At 40.8% G+C, this 26,318-nt stretch overlaps 1 protein-coding gene across 1 annotated transcript in view; it reads right to left on the bottom strand.

Annotated features, from left to right (window-relative positions):
• LOC142157927 (tyrosinase-like) overlaps positions 1 to 5,237 on the bottom strand; it is a 44,203-nt gene extending 38,966 nt beyond the window's left edge. The window contains exon 1 of the mRNA XM_075211436.1: positions 4,446 to 5,237. Within this exon, the coding sequence (XP_075067537.1) occupies positions 4,446 to 5,231 (786 nt within the window). The 5' untranslated portion in view covers positions 5,232 to 5,237. The remainder of the gene's footprint in view (positions 1 to 4,445) is intronic.
• Positions 5,238 to 26,318: the final 21,081 nt, after the last annotated feature.

Below are 26,318 nucleotides of genomic sequence, written 5' to 3'. Positions count from 1 at the left end.
AGCTAAGCCCAAACTCCCTTGCAGGGGTCCCTGGTGAATACCAGGGTTACTTTAGACTTCGCTCCTCCCTGTTCAGTTGTGCTAATACCAGTTAGCGGTCATCTCTGCAAATTCCGTGACAATCACAGGCAAACAAGCTGGCTATGGAGAACATAAGCTCAGCTCAGTGCTATTAACAGAACAACAGTTATAAATGAAACAGTCCTTGGAATAACCCCAACCCTTTTTCTGGCCTGTCTGAAATCCATGGTCCAGCAGCAGGGTTAATATCACAGCGCAAAATCTTGAACATACTGCAATGGAAATATCTCTGTGGTACTTCTTGATTTTCCCAGTCACAAGGCTAATGCTCTTTATCAGCGTGATAGGGATCTGAACCCCAGTCTTTCTGCTCCAGCAGGAGCACCAGGTGAATAGACCCATGGGCATCTCCTGATGGAGCAGAGCTTTGTAGCAACATTATATGTAGGGTAGTTGTGGGCTAAAAGCAGAATCAGATCCAGGAATCACAATGGAGCTGGTGAGACAAAACTCTACACCAAGCCCAAGAAATCCAGGAACACTCACTAGTCTGCAGGCTCTTTTAAAGTGTCCAATTTTCCCACTGTGAAATCCCGCCCTACAATGGTAGCCTTAAACCAGTTTGATTAAACTGGTTTAAGAATGGAAAGATGGGTTTGTGGTGTGCAGGGATTAGGATGCTCTTCACATGTGGCTCTTCCCTGCTGGGCTGGTTGCTCCAAGTGTACTAGAGTTCAGGGGTGAGCAATGCCAAGGAGAGAATAATGGTGGACAACACTGGATAAAGAGATTTCTAATCATTCTTGATAAACAGCAAATTCATGTTTTAACCCCTTACAAACATTTGTGATGTTGAAAGGGCTGAAAGAGCTGCTTACTTCCTGTGTATAATATGAGAGGGGGATGGAGACCAGAAAATAGGGAATTCATCTTTTTATAATTCCTCAGCATTGCAATATAATCCACGTGGCTCCATTAAGAATTGAGGTGGTTCTAGTCCAGGGGGTAAATGTATTAATGCCCGGATACTTCAACTCCGGCGTGTTCAGCGTCTTCGGCGATTAAATTTAAAGCGGCGCTGCATTGTAAAGGGAAGTTTCCCTTTATATAACAGGGAAGGATAACTGGGAAACAGATTTTCTCAGCAGGCAGGACTTCACTTCTGAAAATTGTCCTTTTCTCTTGAAGTCTTCAAAAAGTTAATGTACAGGTGGGGTCAGCCAGATGTTGACATGATGGTATCTCAGTTGAGATACATAGAGGAGTGCTTCTGCTCCAAGTCAAGTGACCCAAAGGGTATTAATGTTAGATGAAATGTTGGTACCTTGGGACTTCTGTCTGCTTTACCTGTTCCCTCTGTTAACAATAATTACAAAGAAGAAAAAAAGTGAAGGTGTTTATGGGATTCTAGTGGCAACAGACTGACAATGGAGGGCATGGTCCATGGATGTTCTCAACATAATGGAAGGCCCACCTACTAAGTCAAGGTGTTTTGCTGCATCAAAGTTTTGACTTTAATGGTGTGGCTGTGGAAGTCATGATCCCTAGAAATGAGCAGTGTGATTCAGAAAATGCTTAAGGTCAGAAAGCCGGTTTCTGGCAGGAATTATCACAGGGTCTGGGAGACCTACATCTCCTGGAATGAAAGGCACGTCCTAACTTCTTTTGCCCATTTGCTCTTCTTCTTGCAGGAGAGCTTAGATGGCTGTTTGAAACTTAGCTCCTTGAAGGTTCAGGTTTTTGACTGATCAGTTTTCTTTTAGAGTAAGTGCAGACTTTTTACGTTCAGCTTCCCAGGAGCACCTTGGAATCTCAATCTGGTGCTGATATCCCTACATAACCCTCCTTGAATTCAGTGAATTTGAAGCATGGCCTTATCTGTATGGAGTTTGTATGTTCTCCCTGTGTTTGCGTGTGTTTCCTCCGGGTGCTCCAGTTTCCTCCCACATTCCAAAAACATACTAGTAGGTTAATTGGCTGCTATCAAATTGACCCTAGTCTCTCTCTGTCTGTCTGTGTGTATGTTAGGGAATTTAGACTGTAAGCTCAATGGGGCAGGGACTGATGTGAGTGAGTTCTCTGTACAGCGCTGTGGAATTAGTAGCGCTATATAAATAGCTGATGATTATTTTTTATAAGAACAGGGCTGTTTTTCAGACTTCTTTTTCAGCCCATGATGGCCTACATGTTCCATTTTAATCAGAACAGTGTGATCCTGTCTTCAGACTGCGGTAGGTGTGGGTTCTCTTCACTCTTTAATGTGTCCAAGGCCTTGATGACCTATGTTCACAGGACCCACAAAGTGTGTAGGACCTCCTGTTCCTCTATGATGCCCACAAGAGGGGGTGGCCTGCATCTAATCAGACCATTAATGAGTTGATTAACTTATGATTCACCAAGCTTATATTGGAGCAGGCCAGACTGTTCCTGAAAATGTCACAGTACATTCTACCAGACCGGTGGGTTCCACATGGGGATGCAGCACAGAGCACTTGCACTCCTCCTTCTACGTGAGGATATTGATAATTCATCCTGTTACAGCTATTCACAAACAGCATCTTTCTACTGAACAGTGAGTGACCTATTTGTTTTTTATCCTGCTGGAATGGCTTATGTCTGCGTTTTTTGTTTTACTTTGCTGTGATGATTGACTCTTTTTTGAACATACTTAGAGGATTTATTTTTCCCACCAAGAGTAGCAATATATGCATACATATTTATCTACATGAGGACTAATTTAACTCATCTCTATTGCATTTTTGGTTTTTATCCCATTAGTATATATGCTACAGTTCTTACTGGTCTGGACCATGTATGGACTATGTGTTTGATTTTTCCCGTCTATATTTTCCTTTTCATCCTTGATTAAATTCAACTATTTTTATTTACTCTTATTGCTGGCACTCCATTTTCTTTTGTTATATAATTGTTTTATTTATGCGCCAGGTAATACGTTTTTCCAAGCTACAGAAAGCTACAAGTCCAGAACATCTGCAGATTAGTACTTTAGCAAGTGCCCTCCCAAGCTAGCCCGACAACGGAGAGGGAGGCTCCTGTGCTGGTGAATTGTGGGTAAGCAGTGAAAGATTACAAACGAGATTTCAATCAAGATTGGGGCTTAAGAGGACTTTCGAACACTAGTAATTTCAGGGCCATCACATGACTGAAATAAGTTTATTGCACAAAAATTACACCCTAAAATTGAAATATATTAATTAGAGACATTATAACATCCTATACTCCAGCTCTACATTCCCATTTTTGTATAGTACCATTATCAGGAGGAATCCTATCTCACATTTGGACAGTGATACACTCTCCATTCTCATCTGCACAGAGACATTCTTGGGAGGAATTTTTAAGTTTCATCCAGCTGCTAGGTCAGCGCACATCATCGGAAATTCATTATATATTGATGTGTGCCACAGCCAAGTGCCAACCAATCAACTTATAATACAAATCCCTAAACTATTAGTATATTCCCATGAGTCTGCCAAATTATTGACAGAGATTTTGTGATCTGGTACTAGGGGATTTCCGAGTCCTCCCCTGGTGGAATGACTAGTATTCCGCATTCATTCCAGTGTAACAAAGACTCAGGTGGAGGCAATATGTCTGGTGTTTATAATGTCATATTTATGGTGGCCGCTTCTTTTATTTTTTCCAGCAGCTTGGCAAGGTGCAGCGGGCGCAGGATGCCTGGTCATGCTGGACCTGGTAGTACTACAAAAACCAGCATACCCAACCGCTTTAAGGTGCCCAAGACTTGCTGGGCCAGTAGTGCACCCTGTCAAAATGTTTTATCACTTTACATTTGTTAGTTACCCCACACCCAATGCATTAGAGGTGGGGGATTAGTCCTAGTGCTTCCATCATTTCAATATGAAACAATAGTCTTCTATGAATAAAGAATTCAGCATTAAAATAAAACTTAATTTACAATTTAAATGAGCCAACACAGATCTCTGTTACCTTCATACCTACAAATACTTAGAACCAACTGTGTTCTGTCGCCTCACAAACATATAAAGCAAAATGTACTGTATTTTACCAGGTCTGACCAATGATCAGCATACAGTTATGTGATAAAAGCATGCAGAACTTACTTGCAGTGTTGGTCTCTCCTCCTTAATATGCACCCACTAAATGATAATCAGAAGTTATTTATCTCTGATCCAGGAAGTCTAGGCCATTTACTGTATGCAACAATGAATAGAATAGTGGGAGATATTATTTTAAGAGGAGCATTTCATCCCAAAGAATGGCAAAGAGTGCAATATGTTTAGGAGTTCGAGTTGTACTTGAGCTCTACTGTACTTTGTATGAGGTCAATACTGCACTTTTCAATATATAAGAATAAATCAATATTGAAATATGGTCTTATGTTGTACTTTAGAGTCATAATATAATGGGATGTTACTTACCTTCCAGAAAGAAAAGTGGGAGTATGGATTGAGGACACCTTGTGCATTATTAGAACCCATCAGCTCATCTATACAGATGGAGCAGTTCTTCTCTCCCCGCCAATCATAATAGGGTATAGCAAAATCCTCATCTCCCATCATAAGCTGAATTTGTCTCTCCAAGAAGAGAAGCCCTAGACGATGCCATCCAGGAAATACAGGGCCCTGATGGGCATAGTTTTTATCAGGATCAAATGTACTATTTATCAATATAGGTTTCATGGAATAATAATGCAGCCATGCAAAGACATCATAAAGAGATGCGTCCACAAAGCGATAGGTCTCACGGTGGTGTCTGTCTCCTGTGCTCAGGACCACAAAATCTTTGCTTTTGGTTGTCTTTGCTAGAGCCAGGTAGCTGAAAAAACGTTTTTTCTCTAAAAAGGACAGTTCCCGGAGCTCTCTCCGAACCACTACTTTATATCTATCACATTTCTCACCATGATAGCCAAATTTGCAGTCACCACAGTCAAAGCCACTAAAGTTTCCATGGCACTCACAGGTATTGTCGTAATAGTGTCTTGGCCAATCCAGGCGATCATCATTATACTGGGGAATTTTGCTTCCTCTGAAAACCGCCCAATTGATGCATTTTCCACGACCTGACAGAGAACCACACGGGCTTTTGTCCTTCCAAAGTGGACAACAACTCTTGGTGCGAAAAGCAGCTTCAGTAGCGCAGACTCTGGGGAACTGGCTGTCCACAGCACAAACACAGCAAGTGAGGAGGATGATGGTAGTAAGCATGACTCTCTGACACTGTGAGGAGACCTAGGGATGAGAAGCCAGGATAAAAGGTTACACTGGAGAAATATTATTAATACACTTTCTAAACAAAATGCAGAAACAATTTCGGTGACAGGATTTATTAACACAGATCTGCATCTAAACGTTTTCATGGAAAAGCCTCTTAAAAGTCTTGATTTGCTGACATGTTAAAGGTCTTTTACAAAAATCCAAATAGCATTTTTTGACATGACGTATATACTTTTGTGTAAATGCACCTACTTTTACGGACCACTTGTGAGCGAAGATAACGATGTCTGCGTGGTGCAGATATTTGCATCTATAGAACATAGGGTTGAGTAACACGTTCCTTAAGATAAAGTGCATTTAAGTGGAAAAACTAGATTTTATTTTGCACTCTTTTTATTGAAAGAATTCAAACATTAAAATTGGTTTGGATTTCTATAATAGGTTAATAAATTACCCAAGCTGTGATCATATGATTGGAGTCATCGTCTTGTTTTTGTGTGGATAGAGGATCCAGATCGTAATAAAGATTCCCCCATTCAAAGGGGAGAGACAATTGGAAACAGGATATACAGAGTTATAAGTGAAATACGTTGAAGAACACAATATTAACTTTGTCAGTATGGAGCTCTTGTAAGACACGTAGTCTCTTTTCTGGGATGTTCAACCCCTTTGCATTGATTGCTGCTAAGTTATGAACTGTTTCTATAAGTTACCTTACCACCAGTGATCTGGGAGCTGAGGGGATAGGAGCATGGGGTAGCATACGTGGGGGGGCACTGCATGAATGAAGGTGAGGGGTGGATAAGTTAACATATTCCAAAAACACTCCGAAAAAACTTATGGGAAGTAAAACTCACGGAATGACCAGGACAATTCACTTGTGGAGCGGGTTGGTGGTGTCACCGAAGGATGATGACAAGGACAATCATTATAAATAAGAAACACTAGTTAAAAGGAGTGAAATTATACCATTAACCAACAAAGTCATTAAAAGGAAAAGAGACCATGCATAGTTAGTTAAGAGCCACTTCAGGGACTCATAACTTGGCCACAGTTGGTTTAGTTGCTGAAATATCAAAGGGCTGTCTATGTGCCTATGGGTGGAAGCTGGAATACATGTTTGTTGTGCTGGATATCTTCAAAAACTGCCATAAGTTGATGTGCTTGATCTAGTGTCTTTCTCAGTTTTTGGGCCCTCTCTCATCCTTTCTGTGAAGATACCAGACATGGTACCTTCTAGTGGGTTACCTAAAAAATTTGCAGTAACCAAAAGAAGACAGGTGAAATTCTGAGGTATTGGAGTAATCTAGCACAGTCTCTGTTGCAATGTAGGAATCTAACATTGTGCCTGAGGCAATGCAGGAATACAGTGCAATCTTTATTGTGAATGCCCCGCAGAGCATTGATAACTACAGCTGTCCATGCATAGGGAAACTATGTAGAATTATTTGAATAATGTGCAGATGCAAAGTCAAGTATCAGGAACCAGGAGAGACTATATCAGGAGACTGCTGTATACAGAGCCAGAACTGTTTGATGCAAGGTCAGAAGCACACCGTACACAAACGCAGGAATGAACCAGGAAGCTATTGTGTAATGTTATCACTGGCAATGAGTGCAGGACAAGTGAGAGCTTATAAAGTGTAGACTTATAATCAGACACAGCTGTATTGAATAACAGTAACAAACCGAAGGCAAAGCACATGAACACCTAATCACTCGGTCACATTAAAGGGATAAAATAACCAAGGAAGCAATCTCTTTTGCAGCAAATTTATGTATTTAATGGAACAAACAGCCAAAAGAGACACACAAAAATCATTTTGATTTGCTCCCTCGCTTGCCCCATGGCCCAATATTCTCTTTGCAGCTGGATCTTAGCTGCCTCCAGGTCACCTAAACAGCAGATTCCACTGGGGTAGAAGGAGCAGCAGATATTACAGGAGCAGGAGAAGCAGCAGATGTTACTGGGGCAGAAGGAGCAGCAGATGTTACAGGAGCAGGAGAAGCAGCAGATGTTACTGGGGCAGAAGGAGCAGCATATGTTACAGGAGCAGGAGAAGCATCTCATGTCAGTGGGGTAGGAGGGTAAACATGTGGCATATGGTAAGTAGGGGCAGTATGTGGTATATGGGAAGGAGAATAAACACTAACCCTGTCCACCTCTGAAAGCGCCTACAATGTGAGCACCAGAACTGGACCATGGGAGCAATGGAAAAAGGTGGCCTGGTCTGATGAATCACATTTTCTTTTACATAATGTGGATGGCCGGGTCCATGTGCTTGGTTTATTTGGGGAAAAGATAGCAGCAGGATGCACTGTGAAAAGAAAGCATGCCGACGGTGGCAGTGTGATGTTCTGGACAACTATCTGCAGGGAAACCTTGGGTTCTGCCATTTATATGGATGTTACTTTGACACGTACCAATTAACTAAACATTGTTGCAGACCAAATACACCCCTTCATGGCAACAGTATTCCCTGATGGCAGTGGTTCCTTTCAGCAGGATAATGCTCCTGCCACACTGCAAAAATTGTTCAGGAATGGTTTGAGGAACATGACAATGAGTTCAAGGTGTTGACTTGGCCACCAAATTCCCAGAACTCAATCCAATCGTGCACATGTGGGGTGTGCCGTAAAAACAGGACCGAGCCATGGAGGCCCCACCCCGCAACTTGCAAGACATAAAGGACACCTTTAGAGGTCTTGTGGAATCCATGCCTTGATGGGTCACTGCTGAGGGGGTCACTGCTGAGGGGGTGGCATGAGGGGCTCTACATAATATTAGGCAGGTGGTGTTATTGCTGTCGCTGATCTGTGTATATCTTGCAGATCCAGCCTCGATCACAAAATGACAAGGCATTTTGATTGCCTCTCCAGCTTTTATATAGTGTCTGCAGAGGATTTTTGTCCTGGTATTGGTTGTGTGTGAATGCCCATGCGTTTGTCCAAAACTCCACTAACTGCCTGGTTACAGTTCACTATTGAGATGAATGACAGATGCTCCATTAAGGACAGGTGAGTGGAAATCAACCACTTTAGATATGGCATACAAGGGATCTACGACTTATGTGCCTACGTCCACACATAGTCTGAAAGCCATTCATTGAGGAGAATGTGGACAAATCTCATTCACTTGCAAGCATGCAAGATGCTAGCTTCTAACGCACAGAGCTGTGGGACCTTACCAGGGTAATGATCCACTGTCTTGGTCCAGCTGCTCGATACAGTAACAAGCAGAAAAACACAGCTGACAGGACTGCAAGAGTGGAGCTTAGGCATTGCTTCGTCGCTAGACCGACCTGTGAAGGTGGCAGCCCCAGCTACTTGAAGATCTTAGGGGTGAAATTGCAAGTCGTAAGTTCTCAATTTAAAAAAAATATTTAATTAATAGATTACAGTTTGATCGATCCCAGTGTAGAATATAAAGTATTGTATTTATTAAAGTGGCTTGCAATAACCTTCATTGGACAATGTACAAGGCCTGCTATGTAATACTGATGTTTCAGTGTCAGTATTTGATTACATACTGAAGTTTTCCAAAGCCTCAGAGATCATGTCCATATGCAACTGGTGTAGAGGTATTTTTTGCGAATTATACGAAAATCCACTCTGAGCATGCCCAGAACAGGGAAATAAGAAGGAAAATCCGCTGCGTAATAATTACAATTAAGAATTTCTTAAGTTAAGATGCAAATCCTTCTTAACTGCTCTCCGACCATTTAATAAAAAAGGGTTGGGAAAGGGCGGGGAATGGGCGGAGATCGCACTGACAAAAGAAGAGTAGGCCTTTTCTCTCGATCTGTTGAATAGATAAAAAGAAGTACTTAGCATTTTTCTTAAATTCATGCTTAACACTTAAGGAAGCTCGGGGTCATGTTGAAGTCCAAAAAAGCTATAGCAGCAGCGCTGAATAGCAACACTAAACTTTTGAAAAAGCATTGTTCGTTTAAAATACCCCTACTCACAACTATATCCACAACATACATCTTAATACACTTCACTAAGAATATTTTTTTTTTCATATTTAAGTCACATTGAACAATGTACTATTTAAAAAAAAAACACGGTGGATGCCCAATTGTAATAAATTGCAATGTGAAGGGGTTGATGTGTAATATCTAATAGTTAGCCCTATACCTTGTTTGCTTTTTGTTTTTTATGGCTAATAATATGCTAGTATAAATAAAAGGCATTACAGTTTAATTTGTTTAAACTATGTAAATATAATGGTAGTACATAAACCGTGCGTATTCTTACATAAGGGACACATAGGAGGAAACCCACACAAACATGGGGAGGATATTTAAACTCCACAGAAATAAGGCCATGACTCAGGAGTCGAACTCATGACTCGTGCAACGTGCAGATGGAAAAAATACGTGCATTATATACACTAGAACGAAAAGCTCAACAATACACCTTTGCCTGCAAGTCAAGTGCTAGTGGCAAGCTAAAGTGTTAGTTAGAAAAATTAACAATTGCACACACCAGCAGCACCGAATAAGCCATAACACTAAACTGTTGTAAAACTAAGCTTTCCTTTAAATAACCATTATCACAAATAACTATGCACAACATACACCTGCATACAATTCTCTCATAACAAACATTTTTTCTTTTTAAATTTTTATTAATGTCATTAATTATACAATTAATTATTTTACCCCTAAATCCATGATATATGCACAGTTGTAATAAATTGCAATGTAAATTCATTGATGTATAATATAATAATAGTCGGACTCTAATTTTATTGTTATTTTTTGCCTTCTGCAGTTTTTTTGTGACTTAGGTGTTGTTTGCTTTTATCTGTGAATATTTCCTATTTGTTTGGATGCACTTTATTTTGAACAGTTGTTTGTCTCTGTCATAGCTCCATACAAATTTCAACATTCAATTTAGGCATATTCCACAAAATGGGTCACAAATTGAACTCATAACCCCACTGTTGAAAAGTGGATTGTCTAACCACTAAGGCAATGTGCAGATTGCGCATTACATAGATTATATAGACTTGAATGACAAGCACCATGTCTGAAAGTCCTATGGGTGCTAGCTAACAGTGCTTCTAAAAAACATACAACACAACAAAGGCACTACTGGCAAAATTAAGGTTTAAGGATAAACAATAAAGAATTACACACACATTCTCTTGTTTTCCGACATGGAGAATGTGTCATCTGTAATTTTGTGTTGGAAATAAATGTGGATACGAATTCAACGGCTAATAATTTGCAATCATACATATACCTACACAATATAATACTCAGTATAAACAAAGCCAGCACCAAAACATATACTAGTGTAGTCTTCTATAAGTGACACATTGGATTAAACCCACAGAAACATGAGAATATTCAAAGTCCACACACATACGGCTGTGACTCAGGATTCGAACTCTTGACTCTACTGTTGGCAGCTGGAATGTCTAAGCACTAAGGCACAGTTCAGATGAAAACAAACATACAACAGAACACAGGCACTAGTGGCAATCTAAACTGTTACTGAGCATAAATAAATGAACAATTGCACACACCTTCTTAATAACCGACATGAAGGATCATGCTTCTTTTTTTAAAATTTAAAATAACAATATCTATGCAAATGTATCTAGAATAAGTCACAATCAGAAATAAAGGCAAACATATTTTAATCAGTATAAAATTAAACAACAGATACCCGTAAACAGCATTGCATAGACCCAGCATCAGATTTCGTCATCTGATACCACAGTGGGCCATACACCTGCATATACTTGTCTAATTAGAATCTACTATAAAAGACTGGTTCATGCACACTTGAAGTTGGTTAGGAATCTGCAGTGGAGTTTACTGGTGTGTATTTGTATAGTGGACTTTTATTTGTATTTAGAGTTATACTTTCTCTTACACTTTTATAGACATTTTAAAAGTTTGTATTTGTAAAACATTCTATGTTCCACAATAACAGTGCATCTCTATTTTCATATATAATGTGCATTTTAACGTGTGTTTTGTTTGTCTTATAAACGTTTTTATTTGGGGGGGGTCTGTGAAGCTTTTCAATCTAATATCTATTAAAATGATTCTCATGTGTTTTGGCACTTCTCTATGTTACATGTTTATCTAACAGACCCCCAGCCCTCTTGAAACTGTGGAGGCAGACCACTTCTGGTTCCATACTGATTTGCAAGATAAAATCTTTTTCCAATATGGTTTATATCACACTTCTATAAGGTCCTAAAAATACAATTGTTGGTTGGTGATGAAAGTTAAGGCATGTTTTATTTTTCTAAACATATACAAATGCATGCACCAGACAGTTTTGACTGAAAAAAAATGTTTACTTTTGAAATCTGCAATTATTTTCTAATTGGGCTGTAAGGGTTACCTCTGCCACTGCTGAGATTATCAGATGTGAGTTTTCTAGCCATAGCACTAAGTAAAGACTTTCATTGGTGAACTACCACACCTTGGCTGGGAGTTGTCTGCTTTACCTGAAATATATTCAGCAATCAACCATAGTCTGTGTTAATCATATATCTGACTCACTATGTGAATGTTTTTTTCTGCCCAGGTCATGTACATCAAGTAAGTGTTGAGTCTGTTTATTGATTTGAAGGAATTGATTTGTCAATGTATTCTAATGGAGATATCTTACATTATCTTTAATTTTGAGAATAAGTGAGAAACAGACAACATTTTAGTAAATAGCTAAATGTGTGTAATTTATTCCAACAGGCCTTATGACCCAGCTGTCAGCTGGAGCACAAAGGAGGTGCGTCCAGGATCATTTCATGGAGGAGTAGGACCAGGACATGAAGGAGTTGACTTTGTAAACATGTAAGTATCTATAGTTAACAATGTTAGTCCTTTTAGGTTATTGGGGGACCTGCATTACAGTCAAGGCATCAGAAATTGTGGATTTTACAGCTGGAAAGTACAGGTATATACAAAGTACACACACACAGTCAAGTAATATTATATTTCAAAATGGCCTAAGGTTGATCTCTTTTTCTATAATATTTTAACCAGATAAAGAAGACAGCCATTATGGGTTCCAGCATGTCCTGCCTTGCAACACCTCTAACCAGGGGAAAAAACAACATCCATGTGTTTGTATTTGATGTTTTTTTTATTATTTATAAAGGATTTTGTATTTACAGTTTGTTTTTAAGTTTTGTTTTATTTGATTACTGAAAATGTGTTTATAAATAAAAATTATTATTTTAATTTCTCAATACTCATTCTCCTGTCCATCTAGACACAGTTCTCTCCTGGGTCCCTTCCTTGCCCTATTGCTGGGAGGCAAAAGTGCTAACCACTAAGCCACTGTGCTGATTTGTATTTTCCATACATCTTTAATATAACACTGGTAGGTGTAATGTAATTTTTCGCCAACACTCAAACTTTGCAAATCGGATTGTAGCATATTACAAGGCCTTACCCAAACAATATGTTTCCCTAATCTGTCAATATTTATATTCTTTTTTTTTTTATCAAGAATTTTTTTTTTAGTACTTATTTATACATTACAAAATGTCATTGCAACATCACTATGTCACCGAAGCAGATGCCATACAGGCAGGGCCGGTGCTAGGGTCCACGGAGCCCTAGGCATTTTTAAAAAAGCGGCGCCCCCCCCGGCAAAAATCGCTGCCCCCTCCCTCCTCTCCTTACCTTGTCTCACCACCGCCGCCTCTCTGCTCCGTCTCCTCCCCTCCCCTCACTGACACTAGTAAGTGGAGGGGAGGAGACGGAGCAGAGAGGCGGTAGTGGTGACAAAATAGCCTCTTCCCCCCCTCCCCGTGCATCTGAATGCTGTGCGGCGGCCGTGACAGGTATGGTCAGCGGTCGCCGCACAGTTTTAAAGTATTTTAGAATTCTGTGGCGCCCTCCAGAGCCCGGCGCCCTAGGCAAGTGCCTAACCTTGCCTAATGGGAGCGCCGAGCCTGCATACAGGCCATCTGAAAGTGGTGTGTGTGTGTCTAATTTTTTTATTTTTTTTTGTTTATGACATTCAATTATCTCTGTTTGTAAATGCATGTTTCACAATGTCCAATAACATTTTTATATATAACTACATGTAGGTAACTGTGAAACAGGGAGAACATTTTTAAAGAAAGTAATGTGTTATACTTATTCCAACAGGCCGTCAGAGGCGTGAGGCCAGGGAGGAGCCGGAGGAGGAGGTGCAGGGGGCAGGCATGGTGAAGCCGAAGGAGGTGGAGGAGGCGGCGGTGGCCGTGCTGGAAAGGAAGGAGGAGAAGGCCTATGTGGAGGCTTTGGTGGAATGTATGTTTTTTCACAAAGAGATATTTTTGTTGTTGAGGGTAGGCTCATTGCAGTAACCATAAAGCACTGTTTTCCCACATGCCATTTGCCCAATAGCTATTATTATTATTATTATCTTTAATTTTTAAGGTGCCACAAAGGTTCCGCAGCGCCGTACATGACACAACATGATACAGAAAGGACAAAACAAGAATAAAAATATCTACACTGACACAGGTAACATAGTAATGCAAATCAAATTATTACTGGGACAATGAGTGAAAATGATGATAGAAATCAGCGAGAAGAAGGCCAAAGCTTAAGAAAATAGGGCTAGGGAAGCAGCCAAGAGGTACAGAGGGTGATGGAATAGTAGAAGGAGCACACAAGGAGGGAGGTCCCTGCTCATGTGAGCTTACATTCTAAAGGAAAGAGGGAGACACAAATAGGGTGGTACAAACTGGGGGAGTGAGCCGGGACAAGGGAGTTAGGAGGACTGATAGACTTTAATAAAGAAATTAGTTTTAAGGGCACGCTTGAAGCCATTGAGAGTGGATGCTAACCTGATGGAACGTGGAAGATCGTTTTACAGCTGGGGAGCAGCCCGGGCAAAGTCCTGGAGGTGATCAGTGAAGAGGTGATCAGTGAAGCAGTGAAGTGGTGGTCACAGGCAGAGTGGAGGGGGCGGCTTGGATATATTTCGAAGGTAGAAGTAGTAGGCTTTTGAGAGGGACAGAATGTGAGGCTTGAAGGATAGGGAGGAATCAAGGATGACCCCAAGGCATTGGACTTGAGGGACAGAATCGAGGGTAGTGTGATTAACAGAAATAGAGAGGGGGGGAGGTGGGAGAGTCCTGGAAGGGGGGAAGACGATAAGTTCAGTCTTGGAAATATTGAGTTTAAGGAAGCGTTGGGACATCCAAGATGAGATGGCCGTGAGACAGCAGGAGACATGAGACAGAAGGGAAGGGGAGAGGTCAGGGGATGAAAGATAAATTTCGGTATCATCAGCATAAAGGTGGTACTAGAGGCCAAAGGAGCGGATGAGGACACCTAGGGAGCTGGTGTAGAGGGAGAAAAGCAGAGGGCCAAGAACGGAACCTTGAGGAACGCCAACAGGTAAAGGAAGAGGGGGGGTGTGGAGTCATGTGTTGAGACTGAGAAGGAGTGGTTGGTTAGGTAAGAGGAAAACCAGAAGATAGCGGTGTTATAGAGGCCTATAGAATTGAGAGTTTGCAAAAGGATTGCGTGGTCAACGGTATCGAAGGCAGCAGAGAGGTCAAGAAGGATAAGAAGGGAGTAGTGTCTTTTAGATTTAGCGAGGTGGAGGTCATTAGTGACCTTAGTGAGGGCAATTTCAGTGCAGTGGAGGGGGAAAAAACAGGATTGGAGCGGGTCAAGAAGTGAGTGAGAAGAGAGAGAAAGGAGGTGAGACCGCTGTAGACAACCCATTCAAGGAGTTTGGAGGCAAAAGGAAGAAGCGAAATGGGGCGGTAATTAGAAAGAGAGGCGGGATCAAGGGACTATTTTTGAGTATGGGGGAGGCAAGAGCATGTTAAAAAGAGGAGGGGAAGATATCAGAGGAGAGGGATAGGTTTAGGAGGTGGGCGAGGTGGGAGCAAGCTTCAAGAGAGAGGGAGCGGGGGAGGTGGGAGGGGATTGGGTCCTGAGGGCACATGGAGTGCAGTGGTAAGAGTGCGATTGTAAAATGAGACAGCCTCATCGGGGCAAGAAAGACTGGTGATGGGGGAGAGGAGCGAGCCCAGGGAGGAGGAGAAAGTAGTAGGATCAACTGTGTCAAGATTATGCCTGGTGAGAGTAACCTTGGGGGATGGGGATGGGGACGGTGAGACTGAGAGGGGTGGAGAGATGGTAAAAGAGAGGAGATGGTGGTCCGAGAGAGGAAAAGGTGAATTAATGAGGTCGGAGACAGTACCAATGTGTGAAAAAACCAGATCAAGTGAGTGGTCACTGTGGTGGGAGGAAGAGGAGGTCCACTGAGAGAGACCAAGGGAGGAGGAGAGGGAGAGAAATTTGGAGGCAGCAGGGTCTGAGGGATTGTATATAGAGATATTAAAGTCCCTCAAGTTGAGGGAGGGCAGGTCAGAGGAGAGAAAGTGAGGGAGCCACGTGGCAAAGTGATAAAGGAATTGAGAGACAGGACCAGGAGGACAGTAGACAACAGCAACACGGAGGTGGACTGTGTGGAATAGACGGAAATAGTGTACCTCAAAGGAGGAAAAAGAGAGGGAGGGTTCAGGGGGAAGAAACCGAAAAGAGCAGCAGGAGGAGAGAAGTATGCCAACCCCACCACCTTGCCGATCCCCAGGTCTGGGTGTATGGGAGAAGGACAAGCCCCCAAAAGAGAGAGCAGCAGGAGAGGTAGTGTCTTCAGGGGATAGCCAGGTTTCAGTGATGGCAAGCAGGTTGAAGGATCTAGAGATAAAGAGATCATGGAGAAAGTTCAATTTGTTACAAAAGGACTGGCATTCCAGAGACCACAGGATAGAGGAAGAGAGGGGAAGGGAGAGATGTGGATGAGATTGTTGGGGTTGATCGACTGCAAGGATGAGTATGATATAGAGCGAGGGGCATGACAGGGAGAGAGTGTTGGAATTGAACGAGAAGCAGAAATAAGAGGGGATGTATCAGCAGTCAGGAGACAAGAGGCAGGGGAGCAAGAGGTGGGGGAGGAGTGGAGATGGGGCAGATAAGGCGGTTTATGACTGGGAGAGGCAGAAGGTAGGAGTGACGTGAGGGAATAGATTATCTGGGGGGAAAGAGAGGGAGGTGGTAGGTAGGAGCAGTCTGACGCTGAGAGAAAAGCAGCGAAGGGGACAAGAGGGAAAGGGTGTGAGTGGGGAAAAGGAGGAGAGAGGGAAAGATGTTGGAGGGGGCACCGAGTCAGATCAGGGGCACAGAGGCACAGAAGAGAAGAGAGGAGTAAAATAGGGAGGGGGATGAGAAGGGAGAGGGGAAAGTGAGGAGGAGGAAGAATATGGAAAGGTTGGGCAAGGGAAGCGGCGGGGGGGGGGGGGGGATAGAGAGAGAGGACAGAAGTGAGAGAGGAGCAAATCATGATAAAGCTAGAGAAGGTGTGGAATAGACAGGTGAAAGTAATACAGAAATCAAGGATGGTAAGTGCTAACAAGTGGAGTGAGGAAATGGTGAGAGCAGGAAAGGTGAGTGAAGCGAGAGAGTGGAAGGAGAGAAAAGAGGAAGATGAGATGTAAAGTATTAGCCAGGGAATAGGAAGCAGTAAGGACAGCAGAGATACCAGATGGTTGTGTTAAGATAAATAGTTAGATTAGACAGTGACATCAGGCATGATTGGAAGGCAAAAGTATAACATAAAGCATAATACAAGGTGCACTGAGCTGGTTATGTAAGTCCACAGGACAAGAGGGAGCCAGTGAAAAAAATGAAGCTAAGTGTGGCAACAGTGTGGTTTAAAGGTGGGAATACACGCAGCATAAGTGGAATCAGCAAGTGCTATTAAAACTGCAGCAGCCAAAAATAAGTGTGAGAAACAGATCCACAGGGAGTGTCCAGGCAGCTGACAATCCAGGTGGTGGAGGATATCAGAGCTCAGGCTGATTGTGGAATGTTGTCCTCATGTAGCAGTGTTTGCAGGTTCACCCCCTGTTCTTCTCTTGTTCATCTCTTGCTATATAACTGAATTAGTTAATACACTTGTAAAAATCCTCACTTTAGTTATATAGCTAGTTATCCATTCCGCAGTTTTCAACCATGATGGCGGTAATAATTTTTTTTTGGGGAATCAAATTAAACCACCCCCTCTTCCCCCCTGACCATCACACAAATGTGTATATATAATTACATCTGCCACCCAAAAGTGTTAATAGTCTGGCTAGTACTGTGTTTAGCATATCATTTACCTTTTCCGACATTTTAAAGTTATGTAACACTCCATGTCTCTGCTGTATCCCCGTCAAATGGGGTAAACAAAGTACACCCTTTTGAAGTAATGTATGTTTGTACAATTACCTAAGCATGCTATTTTTTCATATTCTTTAAACAGTTCAAGAAGACACCCAGACTGTGGAGGAAATTCCGCCATCAAAAGCAGATCTGGTTAAAGATCTATTAAAGTATAGAAAAAAAAAATATATTCTAAACTAATGAATAAAAAATTAATTATCTTTCAAAAATATAATTTGTATTTGTAATGTTGTTTATTGAATTGTTAAAATATTTGTTATAAAAAAAATGGTGTGAGTGTTTTTCAATGTAATTATAAAACATGTCTTCATGTTACTTTTGCAAATAATGATTGCACATGAATCGCATAGATTTAGCTTAATTCTACATGAGTCACAACATGGTTTGGCCAAGGTTCAAAGTTCCTTTTTTGTTAACTTAATTTTCCTTATTCAGGCCCACAAAGTACACAGAGATAAGGCTATGGTTGGAAATTGAACTTACCCTCCAAATCAACCCCCCATCCAAGTGTTAGGGCATTCATAGTAATAGATGTGCAGCATGCAGATAATGTGAATGAATGTGTCCTGTGGGCCAGAATCATTTCTTCAAGAAAAACATTGTCATAAATCAAAAATGCACCTTGGCCTAATAAAGATGCATTTGAGGTGGAGGTACATTTAAAATATGTATAAGATTTATATTTGGGTAGAGCGTGTCGTAGATCAATTTTGAAGGTCAGAATAAAAATCCATCTATGAAATGTTTGTGTGTTACATGAAAAAACCATTACTTTCCTTATGTGCTAAATACTATCCTAACACTACCCCTTGCTAATTAAAAACACCTGCTGGTGTGGCCAAAGTTCCTCTTGTGTTCCTTTCCTTAATGATTCAGGCCCATAAGCCGCACACAGACGCTAAGGTCATGTTTGGTATTCAAACTCATGACACCAGTGTTGTGAGACAGAAGTGCTAACCACTATGGTTACATGCTGATCTTAACTCCCTTATATTTTTAGTAATAATGAAGTTTGTGAGGGGGATAGCAGGTATCCCCAAAATTTTAACATTCAACCCATCTTATGAGTGCAATGAATGTGGTGGTCTTTCCACACATTCCCCCCTCTGTGATGAAAGCACTCTAGCCCTTTCCTGACCAGTGTGTGTGTTTGCTATTAATATTTTATAGCAATACCACTTTAAAATAATTTCTCCAAGGTTAGGGTTATATAAATTATATAAATGCTAATGCGAATAATTAGGTTACAAGAATTCTACACAATACACTAGATCGTGTTTCAACATTTGCAAACAAACCCTTCGCACCTCCTACATTTGCTGTTACATAACACCGTCTCATCTTTAAATAAGAAGCGGATCTTAAGAAGCGTATGAACTGACTGTTTAAGATCCATTGCGTAAATGGCTTAAGATGGGCGTGTCTCTTAACTTCAATCCGTTGTTGAATCGTGACTTTCTTACCTCCCTGTTTGTTCTTCAAATATGCATCGCAACTTCCGCACAAGATAAGATCACTAATGAATCAGGCCCTAAATCAGTGGAGGATGTAGGGGGTATACAGTGGTATGTCATGCTGCCACTTCTCCTACTACCTTCATTGTACGCTGTTAAATTTCATTCACTTACATTTCCATCACATTTTCTATGCCAACACTTCTAAATTTCCACTATGACCACTGGTCTCAAAGGAATTTTACATATCATGGAACAGTGGAAAATAAAGGGAATAAAATAATACAAATGAGAGCGAGCAGTGAGCTGCATCAAGTTCTAAAGCCACAAATCTGCAATGCTCAACTGGATGACCGAGTATAAGTGGTAACTATCTTATCTTCTGATAGCTGTACCCAGGAGTGACTTTAAGATTCCGCAATGAATATCAATAACATTGGCAATGGTATATTCCATAGGTAGAATTTAATATTCCAGTGACAGTGCCCTAAAATAATATATGAAAGTTATAATGCCTAGAAAGGTCAAATAAGGCAGTAATAGTGCCCTTGATAATGCTCATAAGGGTTCTGCCCAGCAGTATTAATAATATGAATGAATATGACCAATAGTAGTAAAGCCCATTGAAACAATACTACTTGGGTGGCATGCGGACGGCAGTTGGACTAAGCTGTACACTAGCTCAGCTCTTTGCCCAAGCTCCCACTTTTCCTTATTCTCACAAATATAAAGCATTGGATATTTCAGAATACTGATGGCAAACGTCACAGCAGCACTGAGGGTTGACTTCATGCCAAAAAACGAGTCTATTTAAGGATCTACAGAACTACCATCTTTGTTCAGCTGTGGGACCCACAGAGCTCAACTGTCATTGCTATTTAAAAATGTGTTCAGCTGCCCACTGAACTCAAGTTGTGATTACTGTTGCCATATCTCTTTGGCTGCTGGACCCTCTGTACACAACTGTCAGTATCCTGGACTTCGTTGTATCAGAGCTATAGAAATTACCTACTCTATTGACACCAGCCAGGAAGCGGTAAAGTATCCTTCACATCTTCTACTGCCCTACACAATTTAGATCAATTATTCTTTTCCATTCTCTCATTACCTACCCCAACTAACACACATTCATTCACATCTCTCCATCATGCACCTACTCAGTGTACACTCTCTCCTATTCACTGTCACTACACTTCTCTTCAAACTCCTCTTCTTTCTCCATCATCCTATTTCTACCTTCCCTATTATGATTTCCCCTTCACTACTTCCCTCCTCACTAGTCTGCACATGTGAACTGTTTTGTCTCCAGAAACCACCACACTCTCCAGCCTAAATAAACAGTAATAAACCTCACACCCACAAATCAGATAAGGTTGGTGGGATTGCAAGTACAGGGTGGATGGAAAGGTTTGGAATGGAGCGAGAAACGTGACCAAAGAATGGGGATTGTACGGGGTCCAGGGTTATGTGAGATGTCACCAGCATGAGAAAGAGAAGGGTGAGGACATGATTATCTCTACTACCCTCTCTTCCCTTCTCCTGTGCACTATGGAATGCCAGATCTTTGTAACAAACTTCCATCCATTCATGATCTATTCATTTCTATATCCCTCAACCTCTTTGCCATTACAGAAACTTGGCTCACTTCCTCTGACACAACATCCCCTGCAGCTCTCTCCTATGGGGGACTCTCTTTTAGCTATACCCCCAGACTCAGAAACAGACAAGGTGGTGGAGTAGGCATTCTACTTTCTCCAAGTTGCACCTTCCAAGCCATACTCTCTGAACCCTCACTCTCATTCTCATCCTTTGAAGTCCACACTAACCATTTATTTTATCCTCTGCATCTTCATGTTGCTGTCATTTATCACCCCCCAAGTCCAGTTTCCCAATTCCTTGACAACATTGCAGCCTGGCTCACTTATTTCCCTTCCTTTGAGCTGCCTACTGTCATACTAGGTAATTTCAACATTCCTATTGATAATCTCACAGTCTCTTCTACCACTAAACTTCTTTCACTTACTGTCCTCTTTTGGTCTTTCCCAGTGGACCTCATCTCCCACCCACTGTGATAGACACTCCTTTGACCTTGTCTTCTCCCGATACTGCTCCATCTCTAGAGTCACTATCTTAGCATTCCAACTCTCCGACCACAACCTCCTTTCCTCCGGCCTCACCTTACCTCCTGCCCTCTCCCCTGCACCCAATTCCACATTACACAACAACACATAAGTACTTTGAACAAAATTCACTTCTCATTTTCACTAAAACAACTATTTTCTCTTATGTCTGCATTGTCCTACGCTAATCAGGCAATCTATTCTACAACAAAACAGTCAATTAAGCCATAGACAATGCAGCTCCAGCTACCACATACATTCTCTGGCGATCCAAACCCCAACCATGACACACTAAACAGACCAGCTACACTGCAGAATATCTCATTCATATCCCCATTTTCTCTACTATAAATTCATCCCACCTGTACCTCCTCCCCTTTCATTCCCCACAGCCCATGATTTTGACACCTACTTCAAAGACACAGTTGACACCATTCGACAAGACATTTTCTCATGTCATATTCCACATTCTCCACCCACTCTATCCACCTTCACCTGCACTCCACAATCCACTCTCTCCTCCCCTTTGCCTCCAAACTACTTGAGCAATTAGTGTACAAATGCTTGTTTCATTTTCTCTCCTCTTACTCCATTTCCAACTCTCTGCATCACGCTTCCGTCCCTAACATTCCACTGAAACTGCTCTCACAAAAGGGATCTATCTACTTACTGCAAAGTCTACGGGTAATTTCTCCATACTCGTTCTCCTGGACCTCTCTGCTGCTTCTGACACTGTTGATCACCCTCTTCTCTTACACACCCTTAACACCATTGGGCTTTGTGACACAGTTCACTTCCTACCTATCGAATTGCTCCTTTAGTGTTTCTACCTCTGTGGGTCTCATGGAGTATTTTATACTGGGTATCGGGTCCCCCCTGCCACCAATGCAGGATCGTGAGGACAAGCTGCTGGCGTCCTGTCTTTTCACTCTGCAGAGAAGTCCTTGCATGCCTGTGTTCCGTAAAGCAGGGGTGCAAGCACACCCATACAGGGATTGGAGATTATATGTCAAATTCTTATATGTTTTTATCCACTTGTTATCTGGTAATAAATAAATAATATTTATTTATTTTAATTGATGCTTTTAAAGTGATTTCTGTTACTTAATAATGGAGGTACAGTTTTGGTTCAATTCAGAATCTAAAGAAATGAAGGAACAAATATGCAACTTCCTTTATGCATTACTTCAATTGATTGATTTATATATAGGGCACGTCTGAGAAAAAGGAGGAAAGAGGTTATTACTCAGTGGAGATTTTAATGATTGTAATAAGTGGAGAAAATCTTGATTATATTTTTAACATAATTGAATCAATTATAGTTGTGGCTGAAGTTTTAGAATAATCATGTGATTTTAGGGGATACAAAGATCAAGAAGATTATTACTGTGATTTTTGAATTCACAATATTGGTAACAGTAACATATACAGTTTACACTCTGATGTTTTTTGCTGTTTGATTTCTTTACATAACACACTGGAAAAAAGAGGAAAACATTTTTTCTATATCAAGAGAAGAATTACAGCCCTATAAAAGGACTTTGCGCAGCAATATACTGGACATTACTTTATATATTTTGTATAAAGATGCATTTGTTATTGTATTGAGAATTTTACTTATACGAAATTGTTATTTGTAGAAGAATTGTCAGACTTCACAAGTGCTATTTACACCAATTTGTTCTCTGTTGTAGTCTATATTGGTTTTATTTTGGATAAAAGCTTAGGGTGTAGACAGCTGCATGTCAATCTAGAGAAACATTTTTGCTTATGATTACTATATAATAGACTTAATACAGTGCCATCATTCCAGGGATCGTCTATTATATACCGCACACCAAGAACAAAGCTTATAATTCCCCCATTTAAAAGTAAAACTAAACAGGTCATCAAAGCAAAGTCTGAGATGTATTATCAGGGGATTGATCCGCCCATCTCACATGTAACATAAGTATAAAATATACATTAATAAGATGTGCTATATGGGTATGAGGGAAATCACTTTCTCATTAATCTGGGGGGATGTTAGAACTCAGTGTCGGGAAAAACACCACTTACTGCTCTCTGAAATATTATACGGCGAATTGGACAACCCAACTTTCACTCATTATATATTGGCCACATGCTACGGCCATAACCACCAGTCACTGATGTAGCAAATCCATTCTGAAGTCTGAGTTTTTCTATAGATAAAATGGAGCAGTCCTTTCATTAATGACACTAATTACAAACAAATAATTTGACTGTTACATTGTTTTACTAAATCCATTCACTAGAATTAAAGTCCAGTGCCTATTTTCTGCTGAATCCCTAACATTTAACTAAGCCTCGATGACTAGAACAAAAAATTCATAAGTGCAGGATGTGTTATCCGTCGTCTGAGATTTAATACACCAGACTAGGAATAATTATTCACAATTCAATCTGCAACTTATTCAGTAGGTAGAAGTAGACTATAATTCACTCATTCATTCAAAAGTCTTAACTGACTAATGTGATGTGACGACCTGTGTATATTTCATTATCTGCCTGGTATCTTTCTGACCTGTCATTCAGAATATTCACATGAGTTTCTGTCTGCTAAAGCACAAATCACCAACCTTTTCTGTCATGTGACTTTAGGTTCATATAGAACCATCATGAACTGTAAATAGATTCATATCAGAACGGTACCTGTTGTGTTGCTGGAAGTCACCTTGTCACACTCTTCATTCCGTTTGTCACAGCTTGTGGAAGCCTGGGTGAGGGGCGCTTGGGTTTATAAGATGCTTGGCTGGGAGGTGATAGGTGTGTCTTTGTATCAGAGTTATATAAGTGTCCTGACATTTCTACATCACATAATACCTGAGCTTAGTCACTTACAGAGACAAGCGCATTTTATGGAGCTATTGCTTCAGAAAGGCTGGAAATTATACCTGAAAATAACACTCTTGTCATCAGTTACCATAATTCCCCTTATTTAGTCTGAAACCACAACTCCTCTCTAATCTGGGATTTTATCCTGATGTCAAACATACGGCAATTGTCATATATCCAGCAAAATTAAAATCCACTCGCTGATATTTAACATATTCAAAAACCATTTAAACAATTCAGTGATAGAACTTCTTAACTTATCAATCAATTGGAAATCAATTATCTGCTTGACATAGAAGCTTTGAAGTAATTGAATATTATTAATATTGTTTATTTGCCACTAAATTATGCAGCACTTTGACTATAGCCCAGAATTACACTATTGGAGTTATTAGTACAGAGCAAATACATAATAATATAAGAACTCTGTGAGTAGCATGGTGGCTCAGTGGTTAGCACTTCTGCCTCACAGCACTGGGGTCATGAATTCAATTCCTGACCATGGCCTTATCTGTGTAGAGTTTGTATGTTCATCATCATCATCAACATTTATTTATATAGCGCCAGCACTTTACAATTGGGAACAAACATTAATAAAACAATACTGGGTAATACATAAAGACAGAGAGGTAAGAGAACCCTGCTCACAAGCTTACAATCTATGGGACAATGGGAGTTTGAAACACAAGGGCATGTGCTACATCATATTGCACAATGGACCAGCTAGAATGCAAAGGTAAAAGTATTGAGTGTGCTGTGTGTGTTGCAATGTTGGTCAGAGGGTTGTTGTCTTGCGTTAGCAGTGTAGAGGATGGTAATAGGGTAATCTAGGGAAATTAAGATGATGGTTGAGGAATATCATAACCTTGTCTGAAGAGGTGGGTTTTCAGTGAACGCTTGAAGGTTTGAAGACTAGAGGAAAGTCTTACTGTGCGTAGGAGGGAATTCTACAAAGTGGGTGCAGCCCGGAAAAAATCCTGTAACCGAGAATGTGAGGATGTGATGAGAGTGGAGGAGAGACGTAGATCTTGTGCAGAACGGAGGTGTCGAGTTGGGAGATAGTTTGAGACAAGTGAGGAAATGTATGCTGGTGCAATTTTGTTGATGGCCTTATATGTTAGTAGAAGAATTTTATATTGGATTCGTTGAAATACAGGCAACCAATGTAGAGACTGACAGAGTGGCTCAGCAGAGGAATAACGGTTTGGAAGGAAAATCAATCTAGCCGCTGCGTGCAAAATAGATTGTAGGGGTTCAAGTCTGACTTTGGGAAGACCAGTAAGGAGGGAATTGCAATACAGCTACTCCTCACTTAACGACCGAGTTCCGTTCCTACGACTAGGTCGTTAAGCAAATTGGTCGCTAAGTGAGTACAGTACTGTTATATGCACCTACATGTATTGTAATCATTTTTATTGATTCTGAATGAAGAAATAGACTAAAGAAAACTGTATTTTGTTAGTTTGCTTTACATTACATAACACTGCATAACAGAAAATAAACATGTGTACAGTAAAGCTCTACAAACAGCAGCAATTATAACAATGAGGACCCAGGGAGAACCTGGTTGTAACTCCGAGCGGTCATTAAATGGGTAGGTTGTTAAGTGAGGAGTACCTGTAGTCGATGCGGGAGATGATCAGTGCATGAATTAATGTTCTCCCTGTGTTTGCGTGGGTTACCTCCAGGTGCTTTGGTTTCCTCCCACAATCCAAAATCATACTAGTAGGTTAATTGGCTGCTTTCAAATTGACGCTAGTCTCTCTGTCTGTGTATGTATGTTAGGGAATTTAGACTGTAAGCTCCAATGGGGCAGGGACTGATGTGAATGAATTCTCTGCACAGCGCTGCGGAATTAGTGGCGCTATATAAATAAATGATGATGATGAACTCTCACAGTTAAAATATTATGATTCCTTTATCAGTTCTGAGAAATATATATTGCAAGGGCCCCATCTAGAATTTGCAGCATTTCCCCAGCAAACGTACATAGCAACTGACTCATGTAAGGAACTCGAGTGCGAATGTTGAGTCGGACATATGATGCGTTCAATTTGAAAACAGTACAATTTGTGCTAAGTGTGTATACTTAAGCCGCAATTTAGTGTACAGTCATGGCCCAAAGTTTTGAGACTGAAGTATTGGTTTTCACAAAGTTTGCCGATTCAGTGTTTTTAGATCTTTTTGTCACTTGTTGCTATGGTATACTGAAGTAACATTAAAAGCATTTCATAAGTGTCAAAGGGGCACATTTATCAATCATCGGCAAAAATGAAAAATAGTTATCAATCCTTATCGCATGGATAAGGATTGAACTATTTCTCAAATTCCTCTTTTTCCCACCTTCAAACCAAACTTGCTGCTGCACCTCCCCAGCTCCACTTAGCCCAGAGATCATGCACAGACGCCTAACTGCATCTTACATTATAT

Source organism: Mixophyes fleayi, chromosome 5 (assembly GCF_038048845.1).
Source record: "Mixophyes fleayi isolate aMixFle1 chromosome 5, aMixFle1.hap1, whole genome shotgun sequence".
NCBI classification, from domain to species: Eukaryota; Metazoa; Chordata; class Amphibia; order Anura; family Limnodynastidae; genus Mixophyes; species Mixophyes fleayi.
This window is presented reverse-complemented; position numbering and strand designations above follow the sequence as displayed.